The sequence below is a fragment of the Rhea pennata genome, chromosome 1, assembly GCF_028389875.1.
Source record: "Rhea pennata isolate bPtePen1 chromosome 1, bPtePen1.pri, whole genome shotgun sequence".
Classification (NCBI taxonomy): domain Eukaryota; kingdom Metazoa; phylum Chordata; class Aves; order Rheiformes; family Rheidae; genus Rhea; species Rhea pennata.
This window is the reverse complement of record NC_084663.1, coordinates 151,738,875-151,755,323: the sequence shown is the minus strand read 5'-3', so window position 1 is coordinate 151,755,323 and position 16,449 is coordinate 151,738,875. Positions and strand designations below refer to the sequence as shown.

Here is a 16,449-nt window from a genome sequence, read left to right as displayed (position 1 = left end):
AATAGAGGCTAGTAAACTTTGGTACTGTCTGCTATAACATGTTCCCTTCCTATTTGCTAGGGCTTTTGTATAAAATATGCTATTCTATCTGGTTTAACCTCACAACTATCTGGTTTAATTCAGGTCTTCTCTTCAGCAGGTATGAGCTTCACCAAGAGATTGCACGAGCCAAAAGCTATGACTCTGGGCAGCGTGCGGCCCGAGCCCCAGGGCGCTCCGCACCTTGCAGATGGAAACCTCAGGCGAACAACACTGGCTCAGGCCAACCTTTGGAGGGGGCCAAGCAGAGCTTGAACAAGCACAGGCAGCTTTCACGTTTTTGGGTGGGCCTGAGAAAACTTGTCTTTTCCCTTGCACCTCCCTGCCAAATGTAACCAAGAAAGAATGAAAGTGAAGATAGCCCTGTGTGAGAAATGTTGGCCAACTTTGTAGACAACTGGCTTTTGCAAGCTTGTGGAAGCTTTCCGTACCTCATTAGCAATCAGATAGCAATTTGGATAAAGGAAGGTGAAAAAGGTATTAAAAATCAGAAATATTTTGCTATAAATGCATTTGCTGTGGCTTTTGAAAAGTGTACACTTATCGATGAAGAAATGTTTTAAACAAGTTATTGCAGTGCAAAACACCACACCTCATGCTGTGGGCTTGCTCTGTGCTGTATTGAAGCCTGCCTTTCAATTGAAAGCTCAGCAAATTTAGCCTATTATACAGCCCTTTGCATATTTATAGTACTGCATGAAGCATTATTGACAGCTTACACCACTGCCTTTCCTTAACCAGTGGGAGGTAGGTCTGACCAGTGAGGTATAACTGGTAATCTATTTTATATATGAATAAAATACCCTCCAGAATGTTATAACATTCAGTTCTTGTTTGCTATTTGTCAAATGTATTGTTTGAAACACTACCAGCTATTCATTCTTTTTCTTAGCAGCGATACCATGACAACCCACCATGTGACCCACTACAAACATACCACAAGTCTCTAGGGCTTCGCTTTAAGAAGGCTCAGCCCGGTGTTGCTCATACTTTAAAAGCCCAACTTCAGAGATGCTTTACTTCGTGTAAGATGCATCGAGCCTACCAGCCAATTTTACCATGCGGCAACAAATATCTTCAGCTAAAATGGGACAAAGCAAAGTATGAAGAACACAAGAAAAGGGTAGGTACAACTGTTTGATAAAGAGCAGAGGCCTTCGTGAAAGGCTAAGCTTGCCCGCAAGGTTAAAGCAACTCTCTATTCATTCTTGATATCGTTATGACAGTTAATGATCAGGAATAACTTACAAAAGATGTGTTTTAAGCATAGCCTGCAAATAGAGGGAGTTTCTTTTGTGGCTATTTAAAATTATCGTAACAATGTTCACAGATTTAGAAGTGAAAAGGATTCAGTCATCTGCTCCAAATCAGTAATAATGCAGGACTGCTCCCTTATGAAAATCCGTAAGCAGTGAATACCATCAGTGATGATTCAACTGTATTGCTATCTTAGGAAGACTGTGTCACAAAATAATTAGCTTTAATACGAAGAAATAGTTCTTCATTATTTCCAGACCGGGTCTGTTTCATTAACCATATAAAAATATCTTCCTTCCTTCCTTCCATTGTTCCCATAATGTGACTTACAGGTGGAAAAAAAGTTAAGCATGAAGTAGAGAGTTGAATTTAACATATTTTTCTAATCAAATTGACAACGTTTAAATAAATAAATTTCCTTCTATGTGAATTAACCTCTTGAGAGGCTTGCTATTGTATATGAGCATAGCTATTTAAACAGTGGCTCTTTTAAAGCAGGGAACTAATATCAGTGTAGTTAAAAGACTCTATATATCCATTACTTTGTTCAGTGTGCAGAGCATTTCATATACATTCATGTATGTATACACACACACATACATATACTGTAAGGCATTCAGAGACCAAGAATAAAAACTAGTTAGATACCATAATGATATATAGTGAAGAAATTTATTTCTATAGAATAAAACATTTCCCAAGATTATTGCCCTATGAGTAAACATGAGCGGTAACTTCTGAGCTCAAAAAAAGAAAAAAGAAAAAAAGAAAAGAAAAGAAAACTGTAATGTCGGGCAACAGATGGCTCAAGGGAGAAAACTTTGTTCCTTATCAGAGGGTTCCCACACAGATCAAGTGGTGACCAAAAAGGTCTCCAGTGGCCAAAGGGTGGGCTTTTCAGGAAAGCGCCTGTACCACCATGCTGGCACACTCCTAACTTCCCATACTGCCTATCGCTGGCATGAATTCAGGCTTGCTCTGGTGAATGGCAGCTACCAGAGCAGTGGCACCTGTGTGGTGGGGTAGCTGAAGTCCGCAGGGCTACCAAGTAAGTTGTCCTGAATAATACAACCCCCGGTGGCACCGGCTGTCACTCTTGTGTAAGACTTTGCTTCAAAGGAGCTCACAAATAAACCAGAGCAAGAGAGAAAAGGGATAAATAAGGAGTGAGAAAGAAAAAAAGTAACATGTAGATATTCTTCCTTGGAAATGGCAAGATCTAGGGATAAGTTATAATTCTCCCAGTGATGCAAAAATGCAAAAAAGTGCCAGTACGTTATACACAAGAGCAAATATGTTCAGTGTGAATAACTGTGTTGCTTTCTTAATGGAAGAATGGAAAAATACAGAGTTACATCTCTTCTTCGCAACATTCTACACAAAATTAAATATAAAATGATTGTCCAAAAGCACCATGACTTCAGGAAGTGCCTCAACAGAGATCAGGATGGGCTTAAAAAATATCAAGGTTTTCTTTCTACAGTTAGGCATATAAGGACAGGAGAGAAATCAGTTATACTACTTTGCAAAAAAATGAAGTTACTTTGATAAAAATTTCACAGAAAAAGCTTGTTTCTAAAACTGCCCTTTGCTGTTCAAGTTTTAAACAATTCTGTAAGTTTAGTATCTATAAATTAAAATCACAGCTTGCATAATTATCAAATTTGATTTTTCATACCAGTTATTTCCACTGACTGATATAATAACAACCCTCTTTTAAAAATTGTATGTCTTCTTAAAGTTATTTTATTGTAAAATAGTGTAATAGTATAATAGCCCAGAACACCTGAAGTGGAAGAGATAGCAGCAGAAGAAGCAAAAAACAGTAAAACCCTCAGAGATTTAGCACGCTGTGTTCTGCTATCCAGTAAAATCAACTGCTTAACAGGATTGGGTCTGAAAAGAATTAAGATGAGCACTCTCCTATTCAAATCAGTGGGAGCAGTCAGCCCCTTCCAGGATCACATTTTCCTGGAGAGACTGCCACAAAAAAAGCAGCTGCATGTTTTCACAAAAAGTTCAGCAGTTAAAGTAAATTTTAGAAAAATTTAGGAACTGCTAAATGTTGTCCCAATCAATTCTATAAATAACTTGCTGTGTTAGAAAAGTAATGAAACTGTCTTGGTAGAACATATAACAAATCTGCCATCAGGGATTCAGGCTTGGTCCTTAACTTAAAACAAAGCTGCTACAGAAAGAGATGTGAAAAGCTTCAACTGGACTCAGGCACTGCCTTGTTTGTGTCCTGCTGCCTGGGTTTGTGTTATTGTTGTACATACTGCTCTTACTTGACAAACGTTTTTTGTAGCAAGTGTTCATCTTGCTGTTCTACATCACAGGGCAAACGATTCCAAAAGTCTGAGTCAGCCTGAGATGGAATAGTTCAAATATTAGGTATGAGAGAGGGGGAATGTTTACATGCATTTCATGATAGAAATCATGGTATTGTTATTTTAACCAGCCCAGCCTCATCCCTGCAGAAACCCTGTCAGAAAGATGGTCTCTGCTGTGTCTCTTCTCCACATCCCATTACCAGCTTCTCTCTGACAGAGTTTCTTCAGTCCATGGCAATTCATATATCATTCTTCTTCCTCATGTATTGCATTATTATTTAGGTCAGGCTGGAGATAAAGATTATTGTGCCACTGAACTACCAATTCTACTAAAAAAATTACATCCATTATTTGCTTTTCATGATTATTTAAGAAGCATTCCTAATACAAAGATGTCTGGGAATACTTTTAACACAAGAAGTCCTTTCCCAGTACTGCTTACCTCTTTCTGGCAACATCTCAAATTTGCATCCCCCTGGAAGACCTGACACAGTTTAGGAATACCTCGGGCTTTCTTACACTAGCCACCTTATTCTGCTGAGTATCTAATCAGACCTGACTGCCTTCTCTTAAGATCATACTTCTTTTATCATAACATCAACACTGTGATAATTGCGTTTATGTATTTCTACATTTCTCCAGCATAATGAGCATTTTGCATTGCCAGCAGGCTTCAGAACAGTTGCCTTTAACACTTTCATTTCCCGCTACTCTTCTTTGGGGCAAGCCTGGCTTTGCTGATATAATGAATCATACGTTTAATAGTGTTAATGCAGGCTAACAGAGCAGAACGTAGAAATTAAGAGATTTCCCATAATGATATGCATTTTGTATTTCCAACAAAAATAGATAAACATTTCTCTTCTGTTGCAGATCCAGGCAGCCAAACCATTAGTGGACACAAGTACCCCTGCAACATATGGCCATCTTCATCTGAAGTTAGGGAAGCTGAAGGTATTATACTGGTTACTTCACTTAGCACTAGCATGCTTTCCTTCATATCTCCTCTCAAAGAAAACAAAGAGAAAATCCACAGCTTAAGCTACCAGATGGTCAAAATTTCAAGTCCATTTTTATCTTGCTGCAGTGACTTTTGCAACAAGACTATCAGAATCCCTGAGTCGCACACTCCCAGCCCTATTAAACAAGTTATTTTTTTCTTTATGATTATTGATACAATCAGACTGTTTCAGATTACCAAGTACGAAGTATTCACGTATCCTCCTAAAAGATATTCTGCACACCATGTAAAAAACATCCCTAGTAACAGAAATAACACAATCATCAAGATACAGAGCAATGAACTGAATAAAAGGATGTTAACATATTTGAAGCACAAGAAACAATGGGTAACCTTGACTGGCAGTTATCCTTCAAAATCTTATTGCTCCCAAGAGGCAATTTTTTTATAAACGGTGACAGTGGAAAATAAATTGTTAACTAATTAACTCTGCTCACTAAAAGGAAACAACAACAAAAAAGCCCCAGACCTGAGACAATAAAAAAATACATCCAGCTAAACTTTGTCAATGACTTAATTTACAACAGAATGCCCCTTATGCAATGGGATCAGAGCCTACGTAAGGACTTCAGATTCATTCATTTTAAAGTGTTTATCATATCATTGCATGACATAACAATTCTCAGACACCTTAAAATTATTTTACCTCCATGCATAAAATCATATGCTATATTAGGATTTGGATTCTGTTGTTAGTTTTTTCCTATTACTGTAAAAATAACACAGAAACCATTCCTCTAAAAATGGAAGACTGAATACATACACAGTAACCCTACAGATTAACAACAACCACCAAAACTCACTGATCTTGAGCATGTCCATTTGAAACATAGGTCCTGATAGCTGGGAGTGAGGACTGTGGTCCTAAGCTCTTTCTCATCCTGCTTCTTTCCAATGTGCTACAGAAAGCAAGAAACAAACAAACTGTAACGCTGCAAGTAAGCGTATCTTCCAGGACCAGTTCTCTTCTTCATAGTCACCCTCATCAGAGTTGTTTAGAGCCTGATGGGATTACTTAATGCATTGTTTTTAGGTACATTTATACTACAATGTGACCAGTATCTGACCTGCTTTAGTTATATAGCCTCGCAAACAAGGCAGATGCACTAGATTCCCTACAGCAACCTGCTACTATAACATGAGCCGTTCAAAATGATCAGAGCAGGATGAGCAGGATTTCCTGTTCATTTTATATAGGACATGCAATATCTTTGGATTGCTTAGAATCAACTACATTAAAAAAAAAAAGAAGAAGAAGAAGAAGAAGAAGAAAATATGCTCCTCTTTCAAGAGGCTTGTGAGAGTTGAAGTTCAACTATGAAAAAAGTAATTTCTCTGCCTTCTCCATCCACCTTTTCTCTGGCTATCTCCAACTCAGTCCTGCTGGAAATGGCACTCTTGGGACACAGATAATTTTGAAGTTTCTTCTCTGCACCTCTCTCCCATTCCTCCTCAGTCCTCACAAACACACTTTTAGCACAGATTTGTGTTCTTCAAACAACAATATGGTAATTTTTTTAAACAAATTGGCAATGCCCCAGGATATCCAACAGGATTCTCCCTCTCCTCTGGACTCCTTCATTTCTCATCCATCTCACTTTTAACATTATTTTGTCCATTACGCAGTTTATTTTCAGATACACTGAGATGACTGAGATAATTAATATCTTCCATCTTAAAACTGAAATTAAAAAGGCTTAAAATCATGCTAACAATGCATAGAACTAGCATACACTGCCTCACACATCTCTCCCCATTTGTTCATCACACCCAGTTGTTGCTTCTCCTCTTACATTAGCCTGAAACTCCTCCAGGACAAGAATGGCCTGCAGCTGGACCTAATCCAAATCCCACTGAAGTCAATGGAAAAATTTCCATTTGATCCAAAGCCCACTGAAGTCAATGGAAAGACTCCCATTGACTTCAGAGGATTTTGGATGGGTCCCATCCTGTATTTGAACAGTGTCCATTACAATCTTTGATTTTGACTTGAGTCTATGAATGCTGCTATAAACACAAATGATAATGATGAACCTGGAAAATACATTGATAAATATTTACAGAAATTTTGCTTACACTGATGAAATACATTTGCTAATGATACACGTCGCTGCTGTGGTTATAAGAGAGTGTTTGAGGGTAAAACTCACAGCATTTCAAAAGGACTTTTGCCATCAGGCCTCCATTAAAATGGGTCTCAAGTGGCACAAAGGGTTCTCTCAACACTAGAGTGAAGCTTTACCTGATCAGTATTTGTCACACTCCGTGTAGAGGAGGAAACAGCACCGGGAACACTCTGTTAGGTAGTCATAACATCACTGCTGTTTGCTATGGCCTTGTAAAAACAGAAGCATTTCTTTATCTCTTCTGTACACAAAGTTGGAGGAAGACCGACTTTCAGTCATCGAAAGAGACAATCGCTTGCTACTGGAGAAGATGTCTTGCATCATGAGGACAAAAGGACAAATCGACAATAAAAATGACTATAAGGCCAAAAGGTAACATCAGCAGCACTATTTGCATTTAGTTATCAAGTTACTTTCCCAGTGACAAACATAGCTAAGGATAAACTGCTCTGCAAGAACATGCATCTAAAAAGGCAGCCTAAGGTATAATCAACACTTCAGGAAGCCACTTGCTTCTCCTGTCACAGGGCAAATCCAACACCAGGTCATTTCCTCCCTCTTTCTGTTGAAGAGAGGGTGGCTTTAAATTAGTTTTTCTGTTTAATAACTGAGAGAATGCAAAAAGAGAACACTGCCCTACTTTAAGGGAAATAAATGAAGCAAACCTATTATGTCTGAGCAAAGCTGTTGCTGCTGCTGAGTGAGTCATTGCTGCTGACTTTGCCAGTCATTCCTTCAGACACCACTGGAAAGAGGGCGATCCAAAGCCTAGAGATGAAATAAAAACAGAGCAAAAATAGAATTAAGAAAAAAAAATGGAGCAGGAAAGAGGCAGACATAAAAGATACAATTTGTTGCTCGAGGGAGACGAAGCATAATATGCCTTGAAGATTTATCAGTAGAGAGAACCATCTTACATTCTTTTGATTCACAAGGAAATATGCACCTGTAGCACAGCAACCTACTCAGAGCAGGGACAGCCTTTGGAAGCAAAGGAAAAAATTCATGTTATACAGTAGAGAATGGTTTGTGTAACTCAGGTGGCAGTTGTTATCTCTTGTGACTCATTTACAAACAAACTAGTTCACAAGAAACTGATCATTTATTAGACTCTGTATGTCTCCAGACAGCAAACTGCTGCTCAGCTTCACGTGACCTAGGTAGAACTTGCCACATTTCATGGTCAGGAATATCCAGACAGTTGCATAGTCCCTTGGGAAGACAGAAATTATTTGAAATGCAGTTTTTCAAGTCCACGTCATGCAAATCCAGATTTTAGCACTTACATGTTGTCACTGATAAATAATATCTAGATCTGTGCAGGTATCAGTGAGCATCAGCTAACTATGTTGCTGAAGGTATGATTCCACAAGTGTAAGAGGAGAAGAGTATCCTCCCTCTTTCTATTCCCTCTCTCCCCTCCTGCTCCAAGCAGCAAGTTCCTGTTGCTTGGATCAACCCTGGTTTTCATCAAGCCGTAGGTACTTAAACTCAAGAAAACAGCAGAAAACTAACCCAACAAAAACAAACAAACCTGAATAGTTTTTCTGCCATTTTTTGCAAGGCCATGATGAATTCCAGGGCTGGCGCGAGGGATGGAGGAGACCACACAGCTGGAAGTAGCTGGGAGAACAGCAGGGAAAGAAAGAAAAAGAGACCTTCCATTTTTAGGGGCAGCAAACTGCTATGAGATCCACTTAGCTGCCTGTGAAACTATAGTCTAAGAAATCACAAAAGATTTGCAAAGAGCTTGAGGTCATACAGTTATCTCATTTGTCTTCATATTTCTGAAATCAGTTCATGAGGTTTCTATAAAAAATAGAGGTCAAAACCCAAGTGACTAAAAATATTAAGTACCTCACAAACCAGTCATGCCCTCCCCTTCAGTACAGCACTAAAGCAATTTCAAGACTTGAGGGCTTGCTTAATAAAGATAAAAGATTAAATACAGCATTTTTCCTCGTCAGATGTACCAAGCTTCCATATAGTCAGGACTCGGTTTAGAAGATACTATAGAAAACTCATCATCTTTAAAAGGACAAACAGATTGAGTTGTGAAGGGTGGTTAATGCAGATTCAAGGAGGGAGAAGTCCTTGTAGAAGAGGTATAAAGTCTTAAGAAAATTCTCCTCTAACACAAGATTGACAGATGTTTCATATTCTGGGTTCTCAGGCTTGGGAACAGCAATAACTGTGAAGAAGTTTGATTCTGTTTGTACATTTTCCTCTTCAGTTTAAATAGGGAAAAACGAAAGAAGGAGCTGCTGAGAGTAAGCCAAGAAAACCGTGCCATTCTGGATAGAATTACAAAGTCTGAACCTCGGTATCAAGTTCAGAGGTGGTATGAGGATTGGCAACAAGCTGAAAAATACATGGCCAACATTGCGAGATATCCTCGTGGGCAGTGCAAAACACATAGCCAAAAGGTAGCCCTGAACTTCTGCTCTTTTCTTCCCAGTTCTTTCTAGATGGAAACTGTCTCTATAGTGCATTTTGCTGTGCTTTTGTGCTAGAGATTAACCGCAACTGGCAGCCATTTGCACAGTTAACAACCTTCCATTTATACAGCCACTTTCATCAAATGAATCCCAGAGCGCTTTTCAGACTTTATTAGGCTATTTGTAAGTGCTTTAGTTTCTACAGTCAGACTGTCCACCACAGAAACACAGCTCTCTTGAAAATGAAAAATACATTTTTTTTTAAAGGAGCAGTGGCTTAACAGTTCGCTGAGAGACAGAACCAAACACTGTAGCAATATTTAAAGTGACCGAATGGTGATACGCATCAAGGGCTCCAAAATCTATCCTTTCCACTCTGTGAAAAGTAATGAGCTTCTTATTTTCATTAGTAATTCATATGAGTTATAAAATCGGCTAGATGAGGTATTAGCAAGCTTTCCCAGAGAAAGAAAACTGAGGGACTTTAACCTTTCCATGTCCCAAATCTCTGGCTCAGAGCCTAACTCAGCAACTCCTAGCTTTCATTCAAAGCCACAGGGAAGCTGCAGCAGCAAGTGGGAATGAGTCGATATCAGTTCTGCTCTCACCTTTCCCTCACCATCACCTAGGGCTGCTGGGCCTCTGTGGTTGTAGGTCTTGATTTGGGAGATTTGTCCTCTGTCATGTGAGTATGATTCAATGTATACGGGCCAGGCACAGCCCCTGCCTTCACTACCCCACCCACTATGTCTAGCCTGAGGTCACTGAATTCAATGTTTTTGAAGCCTGTAGGCTTCAAAAAGGGAGATTTTTTCACAGACACAGCTCATCCAAATCTGGCTGGCTCTTCTAGAGGACAGCAAGTAGTATTTCTTTTATCCCAGGACTATCCCTTTGCCAGATCTTTGGTTCTTGTTCTAATTCCAGAGAATTTGCTCAGGAGAAGCAGTGCACTTAAAAGACAGCGCAAGAAAAATTGCTTAGCACTGCAAGCAAGAAACAGACTCCCTCACCAACTTCTTTCCTGTCCTGAGACCATTCCTGAATACAACTGTATCACTTTGGCTAAAGCTTCCCAAAACTATTCAATCTGACACAGCAAGCAAGTATAGAAAGCTTCAGTCTAAACAGTTAAGACATGACAAAGAAATAAGCAACTAAAAGAGAGGCTTCTATAATGGAAAAAATATTAGGCAGGCTTAATTACTGCAGATGCATCATTACAAACCAAAGAATTATATTAAAAATAAAAGTTGTAAAGTCAGGTGCTCCATAGTTAGGAAATACCAAAATTATGGTTGTAAGATATTTTCCAGAGATTTCTCTCTCATCTAAATGTTGGCTTTGGCAGATTTTCATAAATGCATAAGCAAAATGTCATACAGAAGTACACATATCATACCCTCCCCAAAGCACCTGTAAGTCTGTGCTCCATAATTAATAGGTACTAGAACATCTCTAAAAAGTAGCCACTAGAAAGTATTTTTTCCAGTCTCTAGTTCAGAAATGTTTGAGCTATTTTGAAGGACACTTGAAAAGTAAATAAGGAAGCATGATGCAGACAGCTGCAGCAGACTTCTTCAGCCAAACAGAGGAAATCCAGCAAAGGTACAGCAGAAAATAGGAGTCTGGGGAATAGTTGGCAAGATATGCAATAAATGGTGCTACAGGTTAATCTATGTTTATGCAGTTAACTTGAAACCAGTTGAGGCTTTATTTTTAATAAATGACAAGTCATGGTTCTTCCCATCAACTATTTCTCTTCTCTCTGTTGCAATTTAAAGCTTTTTATTGGCCATAGATATGCTATTATAGCAGGAGCAAGTGGGAGTATTTATATAACCATTCTTTACCAATCCCAAAAGAAAACTGAGGAAATATGTTACCTGAATCAAGCTATTCACTGGACTGCCTAATGGAATTTGCTCCATCTCTAATGGCCCAGACAGTTCTGATGACCAAAAGGAAGAACTCCCTTCCTTCACCCTGGAAGAGGCCTACAGCAATATCACCAACAAGCACACTAGTCACCTTCTTTGCTAACTGAGCTTTGGTGCTAAAAGAATATTCCTGAAAATAGATTACAGAGTGTTAGCAAATCAAGGCATTGCCACGATCTTTATTTTACATGCATTTGTATTGATTTCTCTCTTTTCTGACAGGAAGAACTATTTAAAAAGCAAGTATCTAAACAAGACAGAAGACAAGAGAAGCAACTGAAGGAAAAAAGTCTGAAAAGGAAGATGAAGGATGTCCACCATGGAAAAGGAAGAGATCAGCTAGAAGAAGATGGCACTCCAGAAATGGCACAATTTCCCCCAGTCCACTGTGAAGGCAATTTAGGAAGTGGCAAAAGTCTTTTATTCATACTCCCTCTTGGAGGGAGGCCTTGCCCTCCTGCTGAAAGTCACTCCTTCCCTGGCAGAGCAGACCAGCAGAACATGGAGTTGTGAGTCCATTCTGTGACTGCAGCCCTGTGCATCAGCATACTTGGATTTCAGTGGTTTTAAGTTAAATACTGCTGTTCTTACGCACATGATAACTTCCAGCAACAGAAAAGAGCGGACTTATGAGAGTAGTAACCTCTTTAACTGCACAGCTAAACCCAGCAAGAATTGTAAATAGAGCTCCTGTATGAGATGGAGTGCCTGGGAGAAGCACATGCAAGAGCATGTAGAGTAGTTTAGGATACTATGATTTTAAGCATTCTGAAGGAATGTAGATTTTAGATAAACAATGTCTTTAGTATAGTTTAAAAAAAAAGCATAAAGCAGAATGACACAAAAAACTATTTCCTTCGTAATTACCAGCAAAACTACTTAGAACAGAAAACTAATGAAGAAGGATCTTAACCAGGAAATTGATTGAAACTGCAGCATAATTGATAATTCATCTCACTAAGATGGGGGGGGTCATGTGACAATTTTCAGCGCAGTATCCAAAGATTCCTCAGTGAAAACCAAGCTGGCAGACAGTAAATAGCTTAGTGTGACTGTTTTAGAGTGTACTCAGAAGCTAACAACTTTCTAGCAGGGAGAGCACTTGGTGGACAAACATCCTCCCAAGCTACCAAGACCACTTCCTTCTTTATTCATCATTAAATGCAATCTTTATGTCAATCACAGTAATTGCATTCACAGAGAGAAAATATTAAAAATACATGAAATATGTTTCTAGCTTCCCTTTTAATGGGATTTAGCAGCTTGAAGCAAGGTGAAAGAGCACCCTGCGACCCATCAGCTCTCTGCATGTTACAATCTGGTACTTTTTAGATCATCACTGATCTGTAGTCCAGGGCACAGAAATTTATGTTCAGAAATGAATATTCAGTATTACTTATTTTTAATTGCAGTTCTTTAAGATAAAATATGTATTAAAATCACAGACTGATCTCAGCAGAGCCAAGTACAGTAGCACCAGTTCTTTCAAAAGACAAAGCAGCAAGTAAGAAGGCATAAATTCTAGGTTTTGTTAATTTGAACAATTGCATCTGTAATCATTTTGGAGGCTGCCAACTTTTTAAAACAGACACTGTAGCAACAACTATTTGCTTCCTGGAACTTGGAAATGCTTTCTAAAGCATTTTCTTTTTCTCATGAGCAATACAGTTCAGTGAATAGTGTCTGAAGTGCTAATACGATGAAAACGTATTTTCTGAAGCATATAAACTCTAAAACGCAAGACTGTCTTTACTGCACAGAACTCAAACATAGTAGATACCATGGCCACCAGTTCCCCAGTACTACAGAGAATGCCACCTAACTTGAAACTCGTGACTGCAGCAAAGCCCCAGGTTCCCACAGTGGGATCCAAAACCCACCAGGCTACAGAGTAAAGCTTCATTGCACCCAAGTGCCCGAGCCAAGAAGGAAAGATAATTCTTGTTTGCCATAAGAGTGGCACTTGCCCTACGTACTGTGGCCGTACCTCTCCTAGACTGTAGTGAGCATGCCCAGACCCAGTGCAAATGGGGTGATGCCCATGCACCAGTCAACTGTAGGGCTCCCCAGCTGCCCCCCCAGCTGAATCTCAAGCCATCTCAAGCCACCAGCCATCACAGGAAAGGGCCAGGCCAGAAGAATTAATTACTTGTTGTGCACATTGTTATAACCATCATATCCAACAAGGACAAGTCAGCTGTTCCATCCAACAGTACTTTGTTTCTAAAAGAAAGAGTAATTGGCACCTGATCAAAGGGGCAAAGACTGTAATTTAGTGAATTCAAATTCTCCTCGATATCAGAAGGAATATACCCGCTTACATTTGTTTTTAATATAAAAATGTCGTATGTCCTTGTGGCTAAAGTCAAACACTCATAAAGGCCCCTGCTTTGTATGGTTCCTGGTTGGATCACCAGGGCACTCTATAACAGGCCAGCTACCCTTCGCAAGTTGTGTTATTGAACCAAACAAAACTGTTTCCTTTTTTTTTTTTTTTTTTTTAAAAAAAAAAAAGAAAAGCTTCAAATTAGAATGATGATAGCCTAAATATTTGACTGAATGCCACTGCAGTATAACTGAGTAGCAAAGTTATTGCCTTCAAATCCCTGGCCCCAAAGGTAGAACACTTTGCTATTGAAACAGTGGTACAATTATATGCCCTGAAACAAAACAAAAGTAAAGCACCGTTCTAAAGAGACTGGTAAGAGTTACGGGAGACCCTACCCATTCTGTGATGGCCAAACAATAACCTGAGAGTCAGATTCTGCTTCCATTTTCACTACTGCAAATCCAGGCTAACTGCCTTACCTTTACTGCAATTGCTGTAGATATAAAAACCTTACATCAAGAAACCATAGTTGAAAGAACTGAACCACCATTGCCACTGAAAACAAGAGGTCTCTCTCCTCATCATCTCTGCACCACTCTTCCACTATGTTTATCTTGCCTGAGCTAATTCAATACATTAATCCAGCATAAAGTTAACTAAGGAAAGCTTTTCTTTTTTTCTTTTGGAAGAAGAATAGTTTTCCACTAGGTTAGTGAGTTCAATCAGCTCACTGAAGATGGATGTAAAATTAAGGCCACAGCTGATGCGAGGAAGAATTAAAGCCACATATTCCTACAGTAAAGTGGAAAAATGGTTACTCATTGCCTGGCAGTATTTAACACCAAAACAGTTCTACTAAGGTTCAGTAGAAACACATGGAGCAGAGCAAAAACTGTCTCAACTCAACAATCCGTCTTGGTTACTACGGAAAAGTTATGAATACAGGCATAGTCAGGGTTTGTTCAAGTTAGAAATGAGTAATCTGGTATCCACCACCCTCTTTTAACTGGACGAACACCAAATATGAGCCTATTCATTTTATTATTTTTTTTAAATTTCTCACAATATAGGAACAGATTATTATTTGAATATTTCCAAATTACTAGTTTTTTAGACACAGTTTTTTTTTATTATTATTTCAGGATAGAAATTTCCAGGCCCTGCATTTCAAGACCCTGAATTTAAGCAAGAATAATGAACTGAATCAATATTGCCTGTAGCTTAAAAATAAAGTAATTAAAAAATAATAATCAGGTCTTCCAAAAATGTTGAGCTTGTATTATTAAAATTTTTGATATTGAAAACAGTATGTGTGAACTTTTTTTTTTTGCCATGTAGTTACAGAACACACAGGTTTTATGATTTCAATTTTTCCTTTGCCCTTATAAACTTAAGAAATTTTCTTTTGAAGGCTTTTCACTTGATGCCACCAGCAAGAACTTAAAGAAAAAAAAATAAAATACTACAGAAGTCTGAATAAAACTGTAATAATGAAGAGTTTTGTTCCTCCCAACACTCACATTCGAATCTCATTACTAGCTCAATGAAGTCAGCTTCATTTCTCTATGTTTTAGATGTGTTTCTAAAATAAACCATAGGGTTTAGGTAGAAGAGTCACTGCATCTATTAATGCACTTTAACTTACATGCACTTAAAAAACAAAGCAGCACAAAAGAAATGTAAAAAAAACAATAGCTATGCAGCAACAACTAGAGGTTACCAAGGTAGACTACAACATGGTAGTTTATTTAAACCTGCAGTTTAAACTCTAAATATGTTCTCCCCCCATCTCCCCCGTATTAAAATGTATTTATCCTTCCATACTATGAAGGAGGGAAATACTGTCATCTCCACTGTAGATAGGAGCAACTGTGGCAAAGGGGTTAGTGCCACATCAGTCTGAAGGGTCACATTCGCACCTGACCAAACTCGCCATTCATACGAGCTTCTGAGGGATCGGTTTACATTTCGGAACAAGCCAGCCAGTTTGCCAAGCAAAGTTCACATGCAGAGGAACTCCAATTCTGCTCTTACAGGCGACACAGATTCAGCCGGCTCCAGCCACTTCAGTCAAGCACATTTACATGAGGCTGTATTCAGATGGCCACAGAGCTCAAGGTCCAGATTCCCAAGTCAGTGAGAGTTCGGTGCTCAAATACCATTTTTGGATGTCATTTCCTTGCCAACAAGAAATCCAGTTTCTTTCCAATTCTTTTGCTTTTCTATAGGTGAACAATCAGTATCTGAACAAATATATGAACCATGTGTTAGAGTTTGTTGGGCTGCAGGAAGATACTACATAACTGGTCATCCTAAAGTACTGTTATAGCTCTCCAATTAATAAGCTAACTTGTACTGGGACTTACCAAACAGTATCTATAAAACCATACTGATTTTATTCCCCTGTGACCTGTAGCACTTCCTTTCCCATGAGCATAGCATGGACTTGGTAGAGCAATGATGGGCCCAAATTAATGGTATAATACATAGCTGCGTACACAGTCGTGCACACAGTACAACAGGCAGGACCAGGGGTCTATTTGGTGCAGATGACACAATACACAGGGATGGTGGCACACTGGAGATTGCTTCCCTAAGGAAAGGCAGGAGTAGAAGATTGGCTAGGCAGGGGGAAGGTACAGGTACCAGGAGAAAAACATATCCTTGCAATAGGAAAGAAGGACCTAACAGGAGAGAAGAGCAGGTATTTGACTGCTGTGTTACCATGTCAGAGAAGCCGGTAATGAGAAAACTTGACGCCTGTTGTTGTTCCAGCCCACATGCATTATTTCTAGCTAAAAGGCCAAAGAAAAGTTAAATGAGGAAGGAAAACTGGAATGGAAAGTCCTAGTCATTTCTATATCCTATATCATCCTTTGTTTCCTTACTAGCCGAATATAACCCAGATTTGTTTCTGTGGGGTATTTTCTTTTGAATCAAATTATTATTTTTTTAATTAAAGTAAA

At 38.9% G+C, this 16,449-nt stretch overlaps 1 protein-coding gene across 1 annotated transcript; it reads left to right on the top strand.

Annotated features, from left to right (window-relative positions):
- The first annotated feature begins 1,069 nt into the window (after positions 1 to 1,069).
- Positions 1,070 to 7,152, top strand: CFAP97D2 (CFAP97 domain containing 2). Its single transcript, XM_062575366.1, has 3 exons — positions 1,070 to 1,162; positions 4,503 to 4,583; positions 7,030 to 7,152. The coding sequence occupies exons 1-3, from the start codon at positions 1,070 to 1,072 to the stop codon at positions 7,150 to 7,152; spliced, it is 297 nt and encodes a 98-aa protein (XP_062431350.1).
- Positions 7,153 to 16,449: the final 9,297 nt, after the last annotated feature.